Below are 15,106 nucleotides of genomic sequence, written 5' to 3' on the forward strand. Positions count from 1 at the left end.
CTTCTAAATAATCTGACCTGTTACAACTACTTTGTTAGAAACCGCACAACAAATGCTGTCAATATACCATTCCTCCTAATAATAATCCTTTAAAAAAGATTTATATTTAACAGTATATGGTTTCCTTAAGGACAGGGACCATGTTTTTTCTATTTCTTTTGTATTTTATATGTTAATAAGCAGAGAGAAGATGTCATTCAGTGGAAAGAGAACAAGCTTCACAGAGCTGAATCTGTTTTATTTTGGGGGGAGGGGAAGTAATTAGGTTTAATATTTTTATTTATTTATTTATTTTTAACAGACGTACTGGGGATGAACTCAGGACTGTGTGCATGTTAAGTGTAATGCTCTACCACTGAGATGTCCCCTCCTTCTACAGAGCTGAATTTGAATACTAGCTCTCCACAAACCAGCTGAGCATCCCTGGGCAAGCCATTAAACTCTTTAAGCGTCAGTTCCCTCATCTGTAAAACGGAGAGAACAACAACTGCTTGGTAGAGGAGTATAACTGATAATCTATAGAAAGCACCATCATCAAGCAGTATTACAGTAATAGTAGTATTACTTCCCCTTTCTCTGTCCTTTTCCTTTGAACTTACATTGCATAAATCTAATAAATCCAACTAAATCAGAAGTGGTACCTAACATAAAGCCATAAAGCCATCTTACTCATTCAGAGAATATCTTAACTGCATTTAAACTAGGGTCAAATCTCTTCTCAGCACATATTTCAAGGTTCTTTTTAGGTTCATGGCGCTCTCACTGAAGCAGGACAGCTGGAAAGACATCCTCAATATTGGATGTACCTTGTATATAACAGAGACTCAAATCTGCTTACTTGACAGAATAAAAAAAACTTACAAGGTCTTACTGCAAAACAATTAAGATTGATTTCGTAAGTCATATAAGAAAGCCAATCTCATTACCTTACAGTCACATCTTACATAGTGTGGGTAGAAAGAATGCTTTACAACCAAAGTAAAAGAAGCATAAAACACCATTTCAGTAGCAAAGACGAAAAAGGAAAGACCCTGCCTCAGTCACCTCAGTTTTAGGGATCCTATTTTAAAGTAAAAGTAACCATCGTTAGAACTAAAACTGAACTATCTTAAAAACTGTTGAGGAAAGGAAACAGCAAAAGAACATAAAACTCAGTTTTAAAAGATGACAGAATTAAGACCAAGCATACATGAAATAAAAATAAATGTCTATGGAATAACTTCAACTATTAAAACAAAACAGCCAATCGAACAAAAAAGTAGGAGGAAACTATGATACTAGTATCCAGGTTGTATTCAAGGCAAGAATCATTTAAAAAGACAAAGATGGGAATAATGAAAATGCAGCTCTCATTAGTTTGTATATCTAATAATATGGCCTTAAATATTTAAAACAAAACATACACAGGAAACAAAAACTGCAGAGAAAAAGAAAAGAAGAAAAATGCAAATGGAGAGGAAAAAACAATGGTAATGGAAGGTCATGAAAACCAAAAGTAAAAGTGTGATTAGAAGAGCTGAATAACATCTACTTAAGAAGGTTGTTCTAGCTCATCCAGAAAACTACATCCTGAAGAACACTTTAAGTACTCGTAGAACAGTCACAAAAATTAGCCTTGTACTAAGGGACACAAATACAAAAAGTCGATAAATCCTTAAAAGTAGGAGTAGTACAGACATATTCTCTGGCCAGAAAGCAATAAAACAGAAAAACAAAAAACAAAAAAACCCTTGGAAATTTTTAAACTCTCAAAAGAACTCCTAAGGAAGCAAAAACAAAATCATGGTTTTGAAGAGGGGTGAAGAGGAATGGCATTATGACTCTTACTTTCTTCTCAAAAGTATCAAAACAAGAGAGTTCATAGGCAGACAGAATTCTTTATAAATTATGGAATTTTGCTATTTCCTATTCAAAAATCAATTATCTACTCAGTCCTACAATCCAGCAGGGTTCTTGTGAGTTTCACTGGCAAAGAGTATGGCCCTATAAACTTTGAGAGACAGTTTGCCACGTCCTTATTTAGTCACTACAATTTATGTCTTCCTTTAATAATTTTCTCTCTTCCCAAACAAGTGCAGGTTACACTTCAAGTAAGCCTGATCCAGAGGAACTAAAAACATGTAAGTATGCTAAAGTTCTTTCCTGAAATATTCAGATTTAAGTCTATAACACTGTTCAACTGAACTTCCTGTGATGCTGGAAATGTTCTATATCCATGTTGTCCAATATGGCAGCACTAGGCACTCTGGCCATTAAGCACTTGAAGTCTGTGCAGAGTGACTAAAGAACTGAAATTTTAAATTTTATTTACTTCTAATTAATTCAGACTAAAATTATCACATGTGGCTAGTGGCTATCATGTTGAAGAGAGCTGTTCTATAACCACCCAGGTAGGTTGGTGAAACTTGAGGAGAGATTACAAAACAAAACTAAAAACAGAAAAAAAATTCCATTTATGGAAAAAGTGATAAAGCAGCTATAAAAATCAGAGGCAGCTGTGGGGAGAGTAGATACTGAGAAAAGTTTCAGCTTATGGTCCCTGCTGTCAGCTGATAACACCTCCTGCTCCTGGGCTCTGACAATAGCATTTTCCCTAAAAGCTTCAAAAGTGTGTTTCTGTGGGGTTTTTTGGATACTAAACTGGACTGGCAATATGGATTGCTCAAAAATCATGTGATCCTCCTGCCCTGCTACCAGTGCTATATGAACTGTCAAAGCATGGTCAAAGGAAAAAAGGAAAGAAAGGGAAGAGAATAGAAAATGAAGATAAATGTGAAAATGAATAAAGAGAAAGGGAAAAAAAGAGGCCCTTTCAATGGCAGCAGTACCACTGACACCTGCCTAACCATAAAAAGCATGACCAAACTTTTGCCATTTCATTTCTTAAATAAATATCCATGGAATACTAATTATATGTCAGGCACCGTGCTAGGCACTGGGCTTATGGTGGTTAAAGCGGGAAAGTCCCCAGCTCTCACGGTATTCAGAATGCAATGGAGAAAATGGGCACTTACATTTTTTAAAAATGCTATGAAGTGAGAAGTGCTGTAATAAGAGAGATGCAAAAGGACAGGTCTGGGATGCCTTCTGAAGGAGCATTATTTAAAGGAATACTAAGAGCCCTCCAGGCAAATGAGGAGGTAATGCAGGGAAGGTAGAGGAGCAAGAATGAGAATGGTGAGGAAGGAGACGTGAGAGTAAGCGAATGCCTTGGTTTTATAACTGTGAACTTCACAGGGACTGAAGTACAGATTAACTACCAGCGAAGTTTTGACTTTCTATTTTCAATGAGAAATCACTGAACATTTCTGAGCAAAATATTACAGTAACTTTGCTTCTGAAAAATTAATCTGGTAGCAATGTGGAGGCTGTCTGGAACTGACGGACTGGGTTCAGGCTGGGAGCTTAGTCAGGAGACCGAGAGAATCCACAATGAGAAATAATAAAGGTCTTCAGTGAATATTTTGTTTATATCTGCCCAGAATTCATGTCCCTTTCTTTTGGTAACAGAATACTGATTTTTTTTTTAAAGGGGAATCACCTCTCTGTCACTTAATCTGGTCCATGAAGTTCCAAGAAAGTATTACCCTACCCCAGGATCCAGGATTGGACATATAATTTGGACCTGACTGAGCAACATATTCCATACCCTGATTACAAGAACAGGAACATAACTGAAGTCAGCCCAAAAAGAGTCAGCCCCAGAATTTTCACTTTTGCTGAACCTATTGGCATTGCTTTTTTTTCTTTCTTTCTTTTTGGTTGGATTGCTAAACTTAAAGTTGCTCAGGGTTATCCTGTAGAAAAATCTGCCTGAGAATGAAGACAACACATGGAGAAAAAGAGCCCATACATAGAGACAAATTTTTGTTTAAGCACCTACATTTGGCCATTCCTGAAGCAATACCGCTCCCTGGATTTTTTTTGTAATATAAGCCAATATATTTGGAAATGGAGAGGAAAAAAAGCTTCAGAAGAAAAACCAGAAACAGAATTCATTGGACCTGGTGATGGCTTAGATATGTAAAATGAAGGAAAGGGAAGTATCAGATTTCACTCTGAGGTTTCAGGCTTGATTGACTGAATGGAAAACATTATTAACTGAGATAGAGAAAAGAGGAAGAAAAGGTTTTGGTCAACATAATGAGTTCTGTTTGGAGACACTAAAGAGTATCTTAACACTTGAATTCTGACTCTATCTGGACCACTGCACCAGGAAAACTGTGCAGGAAGCTGCGTCCAAGCTCAGAAGTAGACTGCATAGTCCAAGGCAGTTGAGGGTGACAGAGCAATGCTAGAAGAACCATTCCATTAATTGTTTAGTAATTTCACCAGACAACTTCCAAACAACTGGCATTTAGGAAACCCTAGAAAGACTGAAGTATCATCCCTAAGCACTACAGCATTTTGCTAGGGTGATGACTAATTAGATGGAAAACAATAGGGAAATCTATGACATTCCACTCCAAGGATGCAGTTAAAAGCTAGGTCAACACCCCAGCCCCCAGTGTGCTCAATGCTGCTAGAGGAGCCATGGCAGAAGAAAGAGCAAGCGATGATACCTGTGCAAATGGCAACTGGAAGAGCACACACCCACCTTATTTCAATAAAACTGGTGAGGGAATAGAAATAGACATTTTTTGCACTCAGTACATACCAGGCATTCTGCGAGGGGCTTTATGCACATTTTCTTATTGAATCCTTCCAACTTATCACTCAGGGAGGTATTATTCTTCCTACTCAAACAGGATGAGCCAAGTTAAGCAGCAGAGCTAGAACTCAAATGCATATCTACCTGATTTAAAAGCTTATGCACATTTCACTACATCAACTGCTTTCAGAAAATAATTGAAACGTTTTACCCTTTATATATTAAAAAAATGATGTCATCTTATCAAGAAAATGTTTTCTGATTTGGGGGTTTTATTGGCCATAGAAAAGTTAGGTTTGCAGTGACCCAACCATAATGCCTCAATTCTCAGGCACAAGGCATGTATTTTTTTACCATTTGACTATCTGGAACTAAGGAGACCATCAGTGCCACAAAGCCTCATTAAACAACACCTTCTAAGTTAATCAGCCAACAACAGAGAGTAGGCTATATCACACTTGTATTACATAGCAGGATAATCCCACTGCTGAAATTAAGTTTTGACTAGAGTTCCCTGGTCAAGTGGCAAGCATGGAAAGAATAATAGACAGAAAAAGATACCTGCAATGGAGTTGTCCTACTGTCCTTAATGACAGGCAAAGAATGCTATGACATTCACAACTTATACATTTCTTGTCCCAAGCATATTAGCATAGTGAGAGGCAATATAGCATAGGTATTAAAAGTGGAACCGGGCTGCCTGGGTTTGAATCCCAGTTTCACCAAGGACTTACCATACAACCTTGGCAAGTTATTTATTCTGTCTATGCCTCAGCTTACTCATCTGTCAAATGATAATAATATAGTTACCTATTGCATGCAGTTGTTATAAAGATTAAATAATACTTGTAAGGTTCCTAAGTAATGCCTGGCATGTAGTAAATAAGTGTTTGTTATATACATTAAATAAATAACTAACCCAGGTAGATGGGGAGGAAATTTGAACTTCAATTTCCAACCCAATCTCTCACACATAAACTGGTAGAAGAAAATAAATAATCCTAAAATTTGCTTAGAATTTATATGGGACCTTTTACATGACACAGTTCACAGACATCTTGAGGAAGAATAAATGGCCAAATATACACAAGCAGAAACTGAAATATGGAAAAGGGAAGTAAGATGTTCAGTTTCACTGAGCACATCACTCACAGATCTCGGCAGGAACCCCAAGGTCCTGTCAGCCCAGGATTTGAAAAGTAAGCCACAGACTAACTGTGCACATAAAAAAGGAGTCACTCTTTAAAACAGCCAGGTCTTTACCCAGGTACAACATCTCATTAATTTCCCCCTGTTGATATTTTCTCAGAGATAAATATTCTACCTCCAGTCTTTGAATCTTTCTGCTCCTGAGACTATAACTATATCTGAATTTTTAAAAAGTCAATAAAGGCTTTCTTAAGCCACATTCCTGCTCTACCCTTTCCATTCTAAACTCTTAAGCATTTAAGACCAGAGTTATTTATGAAGCGAACCCTACATATGGAAAGCAACTCTACAGAGTCCAAGCCACCATTTGGCCAAAGTAGTTTTTAAAATCTTAAATTTTCTAATTTCTTGAAGATGTGAACTCGAAGACAACAGTTCCATATAAATAAACGAGAAATTCCTTAGCTGCATTGTGGGGGAAAGCTGAAGCGTTTGAAGGTGAAAAAGAAAAGACAGAGGTCCTGCTACTCTCTGACCGGGATCCGGCATTGACAAAGGGCAAGCATGCAATTTCCAGTCTCATTAGCAAGTCCCCACCCCCATTTACTACCATTACAATCGCCCACTTTCATCCAGAGGCCCTCCTTCAAGCCTTCTTCCTTCCTCACATTCATCTTGCCTAAGTTTCTCTCTAGGCCACTCGTAATGCCTAACCTTTGCTCCCAGAAATCGTCACTTCAACCTTGTTAATAATGGCCTGGCTTGCTATCATCGCAAGTTTCAGTCGGGGCACCAACCTTGTCCCTTACTCCCTTTTATAGACTCTGGCCTATGAAATCTCACTACAGCACCTCTCAATATCCACCTCCTCTCCAGCAGCCCTGGGTCTGAGCTTCACCCACTTCTGCTCCCCTGCCCTGAACATATCCTTATCCCTCCTCCTCTACCCTCACTGAGCTTGTTCCCTCGTCCGCCCTATCCACGCCCTGCCTGTCACTCCTTTCAGAATTTCTTCCCAAACAAGTCGCCCACAACAGTCTCCCTCATGTCTGTCGCATCCAGCACGTCTCCCCGTGCTCTCCGAGCCCTTCTAAGCCTCCCTTTGCTTCAGCGCATCCATCCGCCCGCGACTCCCGTGGCCTTTCCCAGCCCACCTGCTCTCCTCCGGCAAGCCCTCCTCGCAGCCGCCAAGCTCCATTCTCGCGCCCTCTGGCCGCATCCGGGGCTGCGACGTCGCCTCTTCTCTGAAGAGAGAAGCGTCCCTGCCGCTTCGCCCCTCAGGACTCCTTGAGCCCCTTGGGAGCGGAGGAGGCACCCACCGCCGGTGGGTGCAGGGTGATGCACTACAGCCGGGTGATGGCAGCGGCAGTGACGGCTGCCTCAGCTGCGGTTTCTATCCCTGCCACCCACACTTCCGGCTCTAAGAACTACAACTCCCAGCAAGCACTTCGAAGGCCCGGCATGCACCGCCCTATCCAATCAGAGGCTGCGCTCGCGGCGGACTTCAGACCCAGTCTGCAAGCTTTCCGTCGTGCGCCCCGCTGGGTAGCAGGTCTGAAACGCCAACCAACGCTAGTCTCCGGAGGCCGGAGGCCGGAGTCTTAACGCACTGTTATAACTCTTCACCCTTGGGACCCAACTTGGTCGGAGGGCTAGACTAGAAAATAATGCTGGCCTTAATCCAAGTTCGGTTAACTCCACTTCGGCCTACCCTGGTTTAACACTTGATGGTGGTGTTTGAGGACCTCAAATATTTTAATGAAGCGCTCAGTCAGAAGGGTTCAGGTTGCTTTGGGATCACAAAGGAAGAGCAGGAGGAAAAGGCTTTGGGGGAAGGTTTCCTGGAGGACTGATGTCAGAGCGGAGTTTTTAAGGATGAGTATGATTTAGCCAGAAGAAAGGAAGAGAAGGTGGAGAGAGCCGCACAGACATGAGAAAGTATGCTGGTTTGGGAACTGATGGTTCTGAGTAGTCATCAGAGCTGGGAAGAGGTGAGGAACACTATGGTGTGGGTGAGCAGACAAACCAGATCATGAAGCCATTATAAGGAGTTTGGATTTTTGTTCTGAGAACAATTAGGAGCAAATCATGGAAATGCAAATTAAGAAGTGATTTGATCAAGCCTGCTTAGAAAGCTACTTTTGACAACGTAGAGAGGGAATGCGATATGTTGGAGGTAAGGGCAGAAGAATGGATATGGGAAGTTGGAAGTCCCTATAGTAGCCAAGCAAGTAATGTCAATGAGTGAAGTGAGCAAGTTGTTGGAGAATGGTACTCTCTGAACTGGAACTCCCATGCCTCAACCAAGAAGGAAAAGTCTCACCTTAGCTATAATTGAATGTTACTAAATGGGCATATGGGCCTAGAGTTGTCAAATACCCTGATTTTTCAGTGAAGCTGAAATCTGCATTTTTAAGTACAATTTCCAAATTTTTAAATATTGGCAAGAGATTTTTTTTTAATGTAAACATTACACGCCCCCCTCCCCCGCCAAAAAAAAACCCCACAAATCTGTAGGCTTAAATGTGGCCTTTGGGTTACTAGTTTGCAAGTTCAGGCCTAAACTAGGGCATTGGCTGTATGGAACAAGGAGGCTGGGCTTAGAGCCACAGGAAGGCTATAGACTCAGAACTACTCTGTGAGGGAGGGGTATAGGCTAACTCCATAAAAGCTAGGTACTCCATTAAAAATAATACGACTTCTAGGAATTTTCAAACTTAAGAAAACTGTTTTGTGAATTAAAAGTGAAATGAAAGAGAATTTTAATGTAAATTATGAGTTCCAATTTCCATTTATATAAAAAATACTCCTTATTCAAACTTTTTCATATTTTCCAACTACAGGGTTATACTTTTTAAGAAAGGGGCAGTATTAGTCATTGCAATTTCAGTACCATCTGTTTCTACAAATGTATGAACTTCATTTTTTGGCATGTACATTATAATCCCAAATTAATGCCACATGATTTTACATTTACTTACATGAAAGTCAATCAGCTTTATCAGGAAGTTCTAGAACTAAAATTGTAGTAAAAGTTCTAGAAAACAGGAATTTCTCCATCTATCCAAGACTGGGTTTACACTTATTTCCTTTAAAGCAGTCAGTTAATAAATAAGACAATAACTTACACTATGTGCCCAGCCCCCATCCCATCCCATCCCTCTTCTTTCCCTTACCCTGAATCCCTTGTTTATAATTCCGCTGCTTTTCCTTTTATATAGTTCCTTTGCATGTATCCATATTCCTAAAAATTATATTTAAGAAGTTTTTGTGTTTTACTTTTATAAAAAGGATATTAAGCTGTATTTATTCTTTGGGGCCCTTTTTTTTTTTACTTAGTATTACATTGATAATATTTATTTATATTGTTGTGTGTCACTATAGCTCATTGATTTTGATTGCTTATAGTAGTTCATTGTGTGAATGGACCAGTTTATTCATGCTGTCTTCCATTGATAGGCATTTTGGTTGTTTCCAGGTTTTTGCTATTGTAAACAGTGCTTCTATGAATATTCTTTTACGTGTCACCTCTTGTATATGAGCAATAGTTTCTCTTGGGTACATGTCTAGAAGTGGAAGTCATAGGTTCATTGTCCATTCTAGCTTTTGTTTTGAGTGATGGATCTGTAGGAATGCAATTTTGAAAGTAACTAATTAGTTATGAAGCTGTAACTAATTATTGTTATTTAAAATAATTAATCAACAAAAATGGGCCATGCATGGAAAATGATGAGAGTATGTCATGAACCAAGGACTATGATTAACCCAGTTTTGTGCATCTGGGATCCAAATGCAAGAAATTATCAAATATGCAAAAATATCTAGCATCAGGGTTCAATAAATGTAATGGTCACATAAATGTAATGACCTTACTTAGCAATACTTGCTGAATTAATTTTTTAATAGTCAAAAAAACCTGAAGAACTTTATTGATCTTTGATCAATCTATTTGTTTTCAAGATCACTAGGATGCAATTTTTATACAAATGGTAGTTGGTCCTAGAGTACCACTGGCAGTAAGCAAATTTCACTTAAGAATCACTTATTCAGGTAACAGATTTTTAAAGCTCATTATACTTACCTACTTGCCAAAAATTTAGTTTTAAGAATACTCTTCTTGAATACGTTCAACAATATCAATTATAGTCATGAATATTTTCTCTTTATTATATTTACTAAAAGTATTCTCAGCAGCATTTTTAAAAATACACTTTAAAAGCTAAGAGATGTTTCCCACTAGCCAAGTCAAAAGAAATTTGAGCATCAAAATGAGTTAATTCATGATATATATATACATAACTACATTCTTTTCAAAGGTAAACAAACGCTTACACTCTGCACCCCTTTGCTTTTCAGAAGGGAATTTCTGAACACAAAATGAGTCTGTGAATTTCTATGGAAACTTATACGTGTATATAAATAAGTTTGCAAATAAATAAATAGAAGAAGGAAGGAAGAAAGGAGGCAGGGAAGTAAAGCTCTTTTCATAGTAGAATGTCAACTAATGAATGTAGAGTAATGATAGAGTTAGAAAATCACTATGTAGCCATCATAATAATAATTGATTCAGGCAAGAATCATCAATGGATGCTAAAGCCATTAGTGAAATTTGTTCTGAAACAGGATATTTACACAGACTCAAACCATTTCCTCTCAGATTACTCATTCATTTTATATAGGGAGAAAGGTATCTTTACAATGAAGAAATCTGGCAGACATCACCTTAACTAAGTGATCAAAGTTAAGATCACCAATAAGACAATTTGACATCATGTCCCTCCTGATGTTAAGGATTGAGAAGAACTCAACATCACTTATGTAGTATTCTCAACAAAAGTGAATACCTTGATCTAATCATAGGCTGAGAATAAGACAAACCCAAATTGAAGGACAATCTATACAACAACTGCCTTCAATCTTCAAAAATGTAAATATCAAAAAAGACTAAGAAAGGCTGACAAACTTTTTCAGATGAAAGGAGACAAAAGACACAGGACAAAGAAATGCAACAGGTGAAGCTGGATTGGATCCCAGATTGAAAGAAAATATTATAAAGTATAATTATTTATTAGAATAATTGGCAAATTTTGAATATGGACTATACATCAGAGAATAGAATTGCATCAGTGTTAAATGTCCTGAATTTGATCATTTTAGCATGGTTGTATACAAGAAGATCCTTAGATACAGACTACAGAGTCATGATATTTGCAACTTACTCTCAGATTGTCTAATAGCACACCAAGCCTTGAATCCTGGCTCTCCAGAGCCTTCCTAGACTATCATCTATCTTTTACAAATTGAGGGAATTGAAGATACATCTTTTTAAAGAAACAGTTTTTACATAACTAGGGGGAAATTGTGTGATTTATGTAAATTTGTGTAGCTTTAGAAAATTCCACAATTAGTCATTCAGGGAATTACCCTAGAACCCTTGGTTGACAGGACCCCTGCCCTGCCCAGAGAAGACAAGGCCAAATAAGGAGTGGGCTAGAGGTCGAGGAAGAATTCCCCTTCAGTTTCCCCTGTTGATCCAAGCAGGTTACCTAGTTAGAGAAAACTGATAGGGAATTAGAGACTAGTAATGCCTCCAGCAATGCCTGCAATTCTGCCTTTCATGTTCTCAGCTGTATCACAGTACTGCATAGCACAGTGTCTTGCCCAGGGCAGGGACTCAAACTCTGAATAAATGAATGAATGAACCCTGATATTAAAAGGCAGAAGACTAGGAGAGCTAGAAACATTTAGAACAAAAGAAAAGTGCAGTACAAAAGAGAAAGAGGAAGCTGTAGCAAAGTAGCAAAGAAAAGCTACTGCAGTAGAAAACAGTGGCAAAAGGGTAATGAGAAGAATTGAGCAGAAAAGAGAAGAAAAACTGTACTTTACATACAAGTAGCTTAAGGGAGTTAGGTATAATAATAATAATTACACCTAACTGATACATACTATACGTACATATAATACAAATTATACCTAGCTCCCTTATTATTCCAGTATAAGACAAATTACATCAACATATGAATTCTAAAAATACTCTTCTGAAAAGCAAAAGAGTTGATAAAGACAGAAATATTACAAGAAAAGGAAATTACACACCAATATCACTCATGAAAAATAATACCCTTGACAAAATATTAGCAATCCAAATTCAACAATATGTAAAAAGGGTAATACACCATGACCAAGTAGGTTTATCCTAGAAATGCAAGGGTGGTTCAACATTTGAAAATCAGCCAATATAATTTATCATATTAATAAATTAAAAAAAAAACATTTGGTCATCTCATATGCAGGAAAAGCATTAGATAAAATTCAGTCTTCATGCATAACTAAAACTCTCAGCAAATCAGGATTAGAAGGGAACTTCCTCAACCTGATAAGGGCATCTACAAAAAAAAAAAAATCTAACATCATACTTAAGAGTGAAAGACTAAATGTTTTCTCCCTGGAGGTTGGGAATGTGGCAAAGATGTCCACTTTCACCATTACTATTAAACATGGTACTAGAGCCCCAGTCAGTGCTGTAAGGCAAGGAAAAATAATAGAAGGCATACAGATTGGAAACAATTATGCTAAGTGAAATATTCCAGATAAAAAAGAGCATATACTATATTATTCCATTTAAATTCTAAAAAGTGCAAATTAATCTATAGTGACAGAAAACATATCTGTGGTTGCCTGGGCAGTGGTTAGTGGGAGGAATTAGAAAGGAGCACAGGAAAACTTCAGGTGATAATGGATATATTTATTATGCTGATTATGGTATTTTTGCAGATATATATTTCACACCTGTATAAACTGCACACTTTAAATGTCTTTTATTATATGTCAATTATACCTCAATAAAGTTGAAAAAAGGGGGACTTAAAAGAGATTACAAACTAATAAAAAAAAGTTAAGAGGTGAAATATATGAGTTGTGCTTACCTTTGAAGAGAATGTTGATCTCTATGCACAGTATGAAACATGTTAATAGAAAAGCATATTGTTAAGGTTGCCAGATTTAGCAAATAAAAATAAAAGACTCCCAGTTAAGTTTTAATTTCAAATGAACAACAAATAATTGTTTAGTATAAATACATCCTAAATATTACATGCAGTGTTCTATGGTAAAAAAAAATGCTGTTTGTCTGAAACCTGGGATAAAACTTATACTAAACAATTGTTCATTGTTTACCTGAAATTCAAATTTAGCTGGTCCTGTATTTATCTGGCAATCCTAGACATTGTCTTATCTACACTGTATGAAATCAAGCCTCTAGAAGGTGCAGTTGCTTGAATTCTATGTTTGTTTTCACTTAGATGAAGCTGCTGAACAGAAGACAAGGGCTGTATGTTCAGTGTCCAGCACAGTGACTTATTCACAGTACATGCTCCAAAAATGTTTTTTTTGCTTTGCAAGCTATGTGAAGACAGGGACAGCATCCAGTCTGCTCACCATTTTATCCCCAGGGCCCATTACAATGCCTGGTGCTCAATGAATATATGATTAAATGAATAGCTGCCTCTTGTGCCCCAGAAAATTGCAGGGTTAACCTCCTAGCCCTGTAGCTGGTTGGTCAACTTCTTGGACAAGCCCCAGTTCTGATTTCTTGGCTTGTTTCCCTCTTCACTTTTGCTGTATGTGTCTCAAGTTGCTGTTTTGTTTTGTATTGTTTTGTGTGTGGCTGACCTATCCTTACCTACAATGCCTCTTGTTCTCTTGTTTTTCCCTTTGGAATCTGGGTGACTGCTCTGAGACTCTGAGACCCTCAGTCCTTGGAGAAATCTCAAAGTCTGAAACACAACAGCTAGAATTGCTTCATGAAACACTGGGGCATGTTCCCTTTAGAGCTAAGGAGAGTTGGTATGGGGCTTCAATCCTTCAACCAGGATAAAAGGGAATTTTTCTATATTGGTGTGGGGAGGGTTTTACACATTTGGGATTTTTGTTATCTGTCTTATACTGCCTGAGTAAAAAATGTATCCAAACTCTAAATGCATAAATTTTCTCTCTAAAATTAAGAACTTAATTTAATGTTCCTCCCTGTAGTTTGCTCCCATACATAGTAGAGATTGTAGAAGTTATTTCTAGTGAGGGAAGGACAGTGTGGAGAAAAATGTCTTGTGCTTAGAAGATTTTAGAACTGTAAGGAATCTTAGAAATAAATATAACATATATTTAGTATAACTACTTCTGTTTTGAAAATGAGTATGAAGCCCAGATACTCTCCCAAGTTCACAAGGTGAATGACTGATGTGAGTGAAAGTTACCATTCAATGAAACTTAGGTGTTTCTAGTACTTCTGTAAAATCCAGTTCCCTAGTTCATAGCAGTCAGGAGAGCAGTGGCAGCTGCAGGATGAAACAGTAATAAAATCAAGCACATTGTGCTAAGAGCATACATGCTACTTTCCTTGACATGCTGAATATTGTTTTTGGGTCTTTTTGAGTCCAATCCTTCTTCCATCATTTAAATTTCTTATACCCTTTCATAAGAATGTCTTCAGCTTTTTGACTCTTCTCATATGGTTGTATTTTTGTCTTGGAAAAAAAATTTACAGGCTACTGTGGATTTGAAATACTTTAGGTCACTGATTTGTTTCTATATAAAAAGAAATATTGAAGTAGCGGAGATTTCTAAATGAACAGAATACCTATCCCTGAGTGTTTCCTTAGATGCAAATATCTTAGTTTAAGCTGCTATGAGGATGATATGATCTAAATGCCTCCATACCAGCACTGTTACTTTGGAGGAGGGGAAGAAGGTAAGAAGAGTGGGGATATTACGTTTTGTAAATAGGAAAAAAAAGTTATTATGCAGGAATTTATCAAATACTAAGGAATTTTCTTATAGGGATGATTAGAAAGAAAACGAATCTTCCTATCAATTCCCAACGCAAATGAACAGAGAAAAATGCAGCCAAATAAGCAGAAGTACTTACCCTTCTCCCAAGGGAAGGCGAGGTCTTATCAAGATAGCTAGTATCGCGCAAAATGTTTTGAGAGTGTCGGCTGAGAATTGGTAGAGACACGGGAAACATTAGCATTTACTTTTATTAGTAAGGTGACGCAAGAATTGTCAGTGCAGTCTTTGCTTTGGGTCCAGACGTGGCGACTCCGCATGCTGCAGGTGGAGGGGCTGGCCAGCGAGAGGGGAGCTGGGGCACAGTTCTGCAATCCACGGTCGCAGGGGCTGTCTTGCCTCCGAGGCTGCATTGCAGTAGGATATGGAAGATTCGTGTGTATCAAAGCTCAGGGGGCCTTTCTGTAGCAGGAGGGACTCGAAGGGCACGGAGGAACATGATCTCATTTAAAGCATGTGATT

At 38.1% G+C, this 15,106-nt stretch overlaps 1 protein-coding gene and 1 long non-coding RNA gene across 13 annotated transcripts in view; one reads left to right on the top strand and one right to left on the bottom strand.

Moving 5' to 3' along the window:
* LOC140697011 (uncharacterized) overlaps positions 1 to 4,051 on the top strand; it is a 31,327-nt gene extending 27,276 nt beyond the window's left edge. For 2 of the 3 annotated variants that reach the window (XR_012073838.1, XR_012073839.1), the window contains exons 5-6: positions 2,079 to 2,120; positions 3,533 to 4,051. This is a non-coding gene — a long non-coding RNA (uncharacterized lncRNA). Of the gene's footprint in view, positions 1 to 2,073; positions 2,121 to 3,532 lie in introns of all 3 variants that reach the window. The other variant, XR_012073833.1, reaches the window with a different exon arrangement.
* The window catches only part of RUBCN (rubicon autophagy regulator), a 49,811-nt gene extending 42,607 nt beyond the window's left edge, over positions 1 to 7,204 (bottom strand). For 9 of the 10 annotated variants that reach the window (XM_072963760.1, XM_015236541.3, XM_015236537.3 and 6 more), the window contains exon 1: positions 6,955 to 7,196. Coding sequence is in view for 9 of the 10 variants with exons in the window: in XM_015236541.3 (XP_015092027.1) it covers positions 6,955 to 7,019 (65 nt within the window). In the remaining variant the exon portion in view is untranslated. Of the gene's footprint in view, positions 1 to 6,954 lie in introns of all 10 variants that reach the window. The other variant, XM_006200907.4, reaches the window with a different exon arrangement.
* Positions 7,205 to 15,106: the final 7,902 nt, after the last annotated feature.

The sequence above is a fragment of the Vicugna pacos genome, chromosome 1, assembly GCF_048564905.1.
Source record: "Vicugna pacos chromosome 1, VicPac4, whole genome shotgun sequence".
NCBI lineage: Eukaryota > Metazoa > Chordata > Mammalia > Artiodactyla > Camelidae > Vicugna > Vicugna pacos.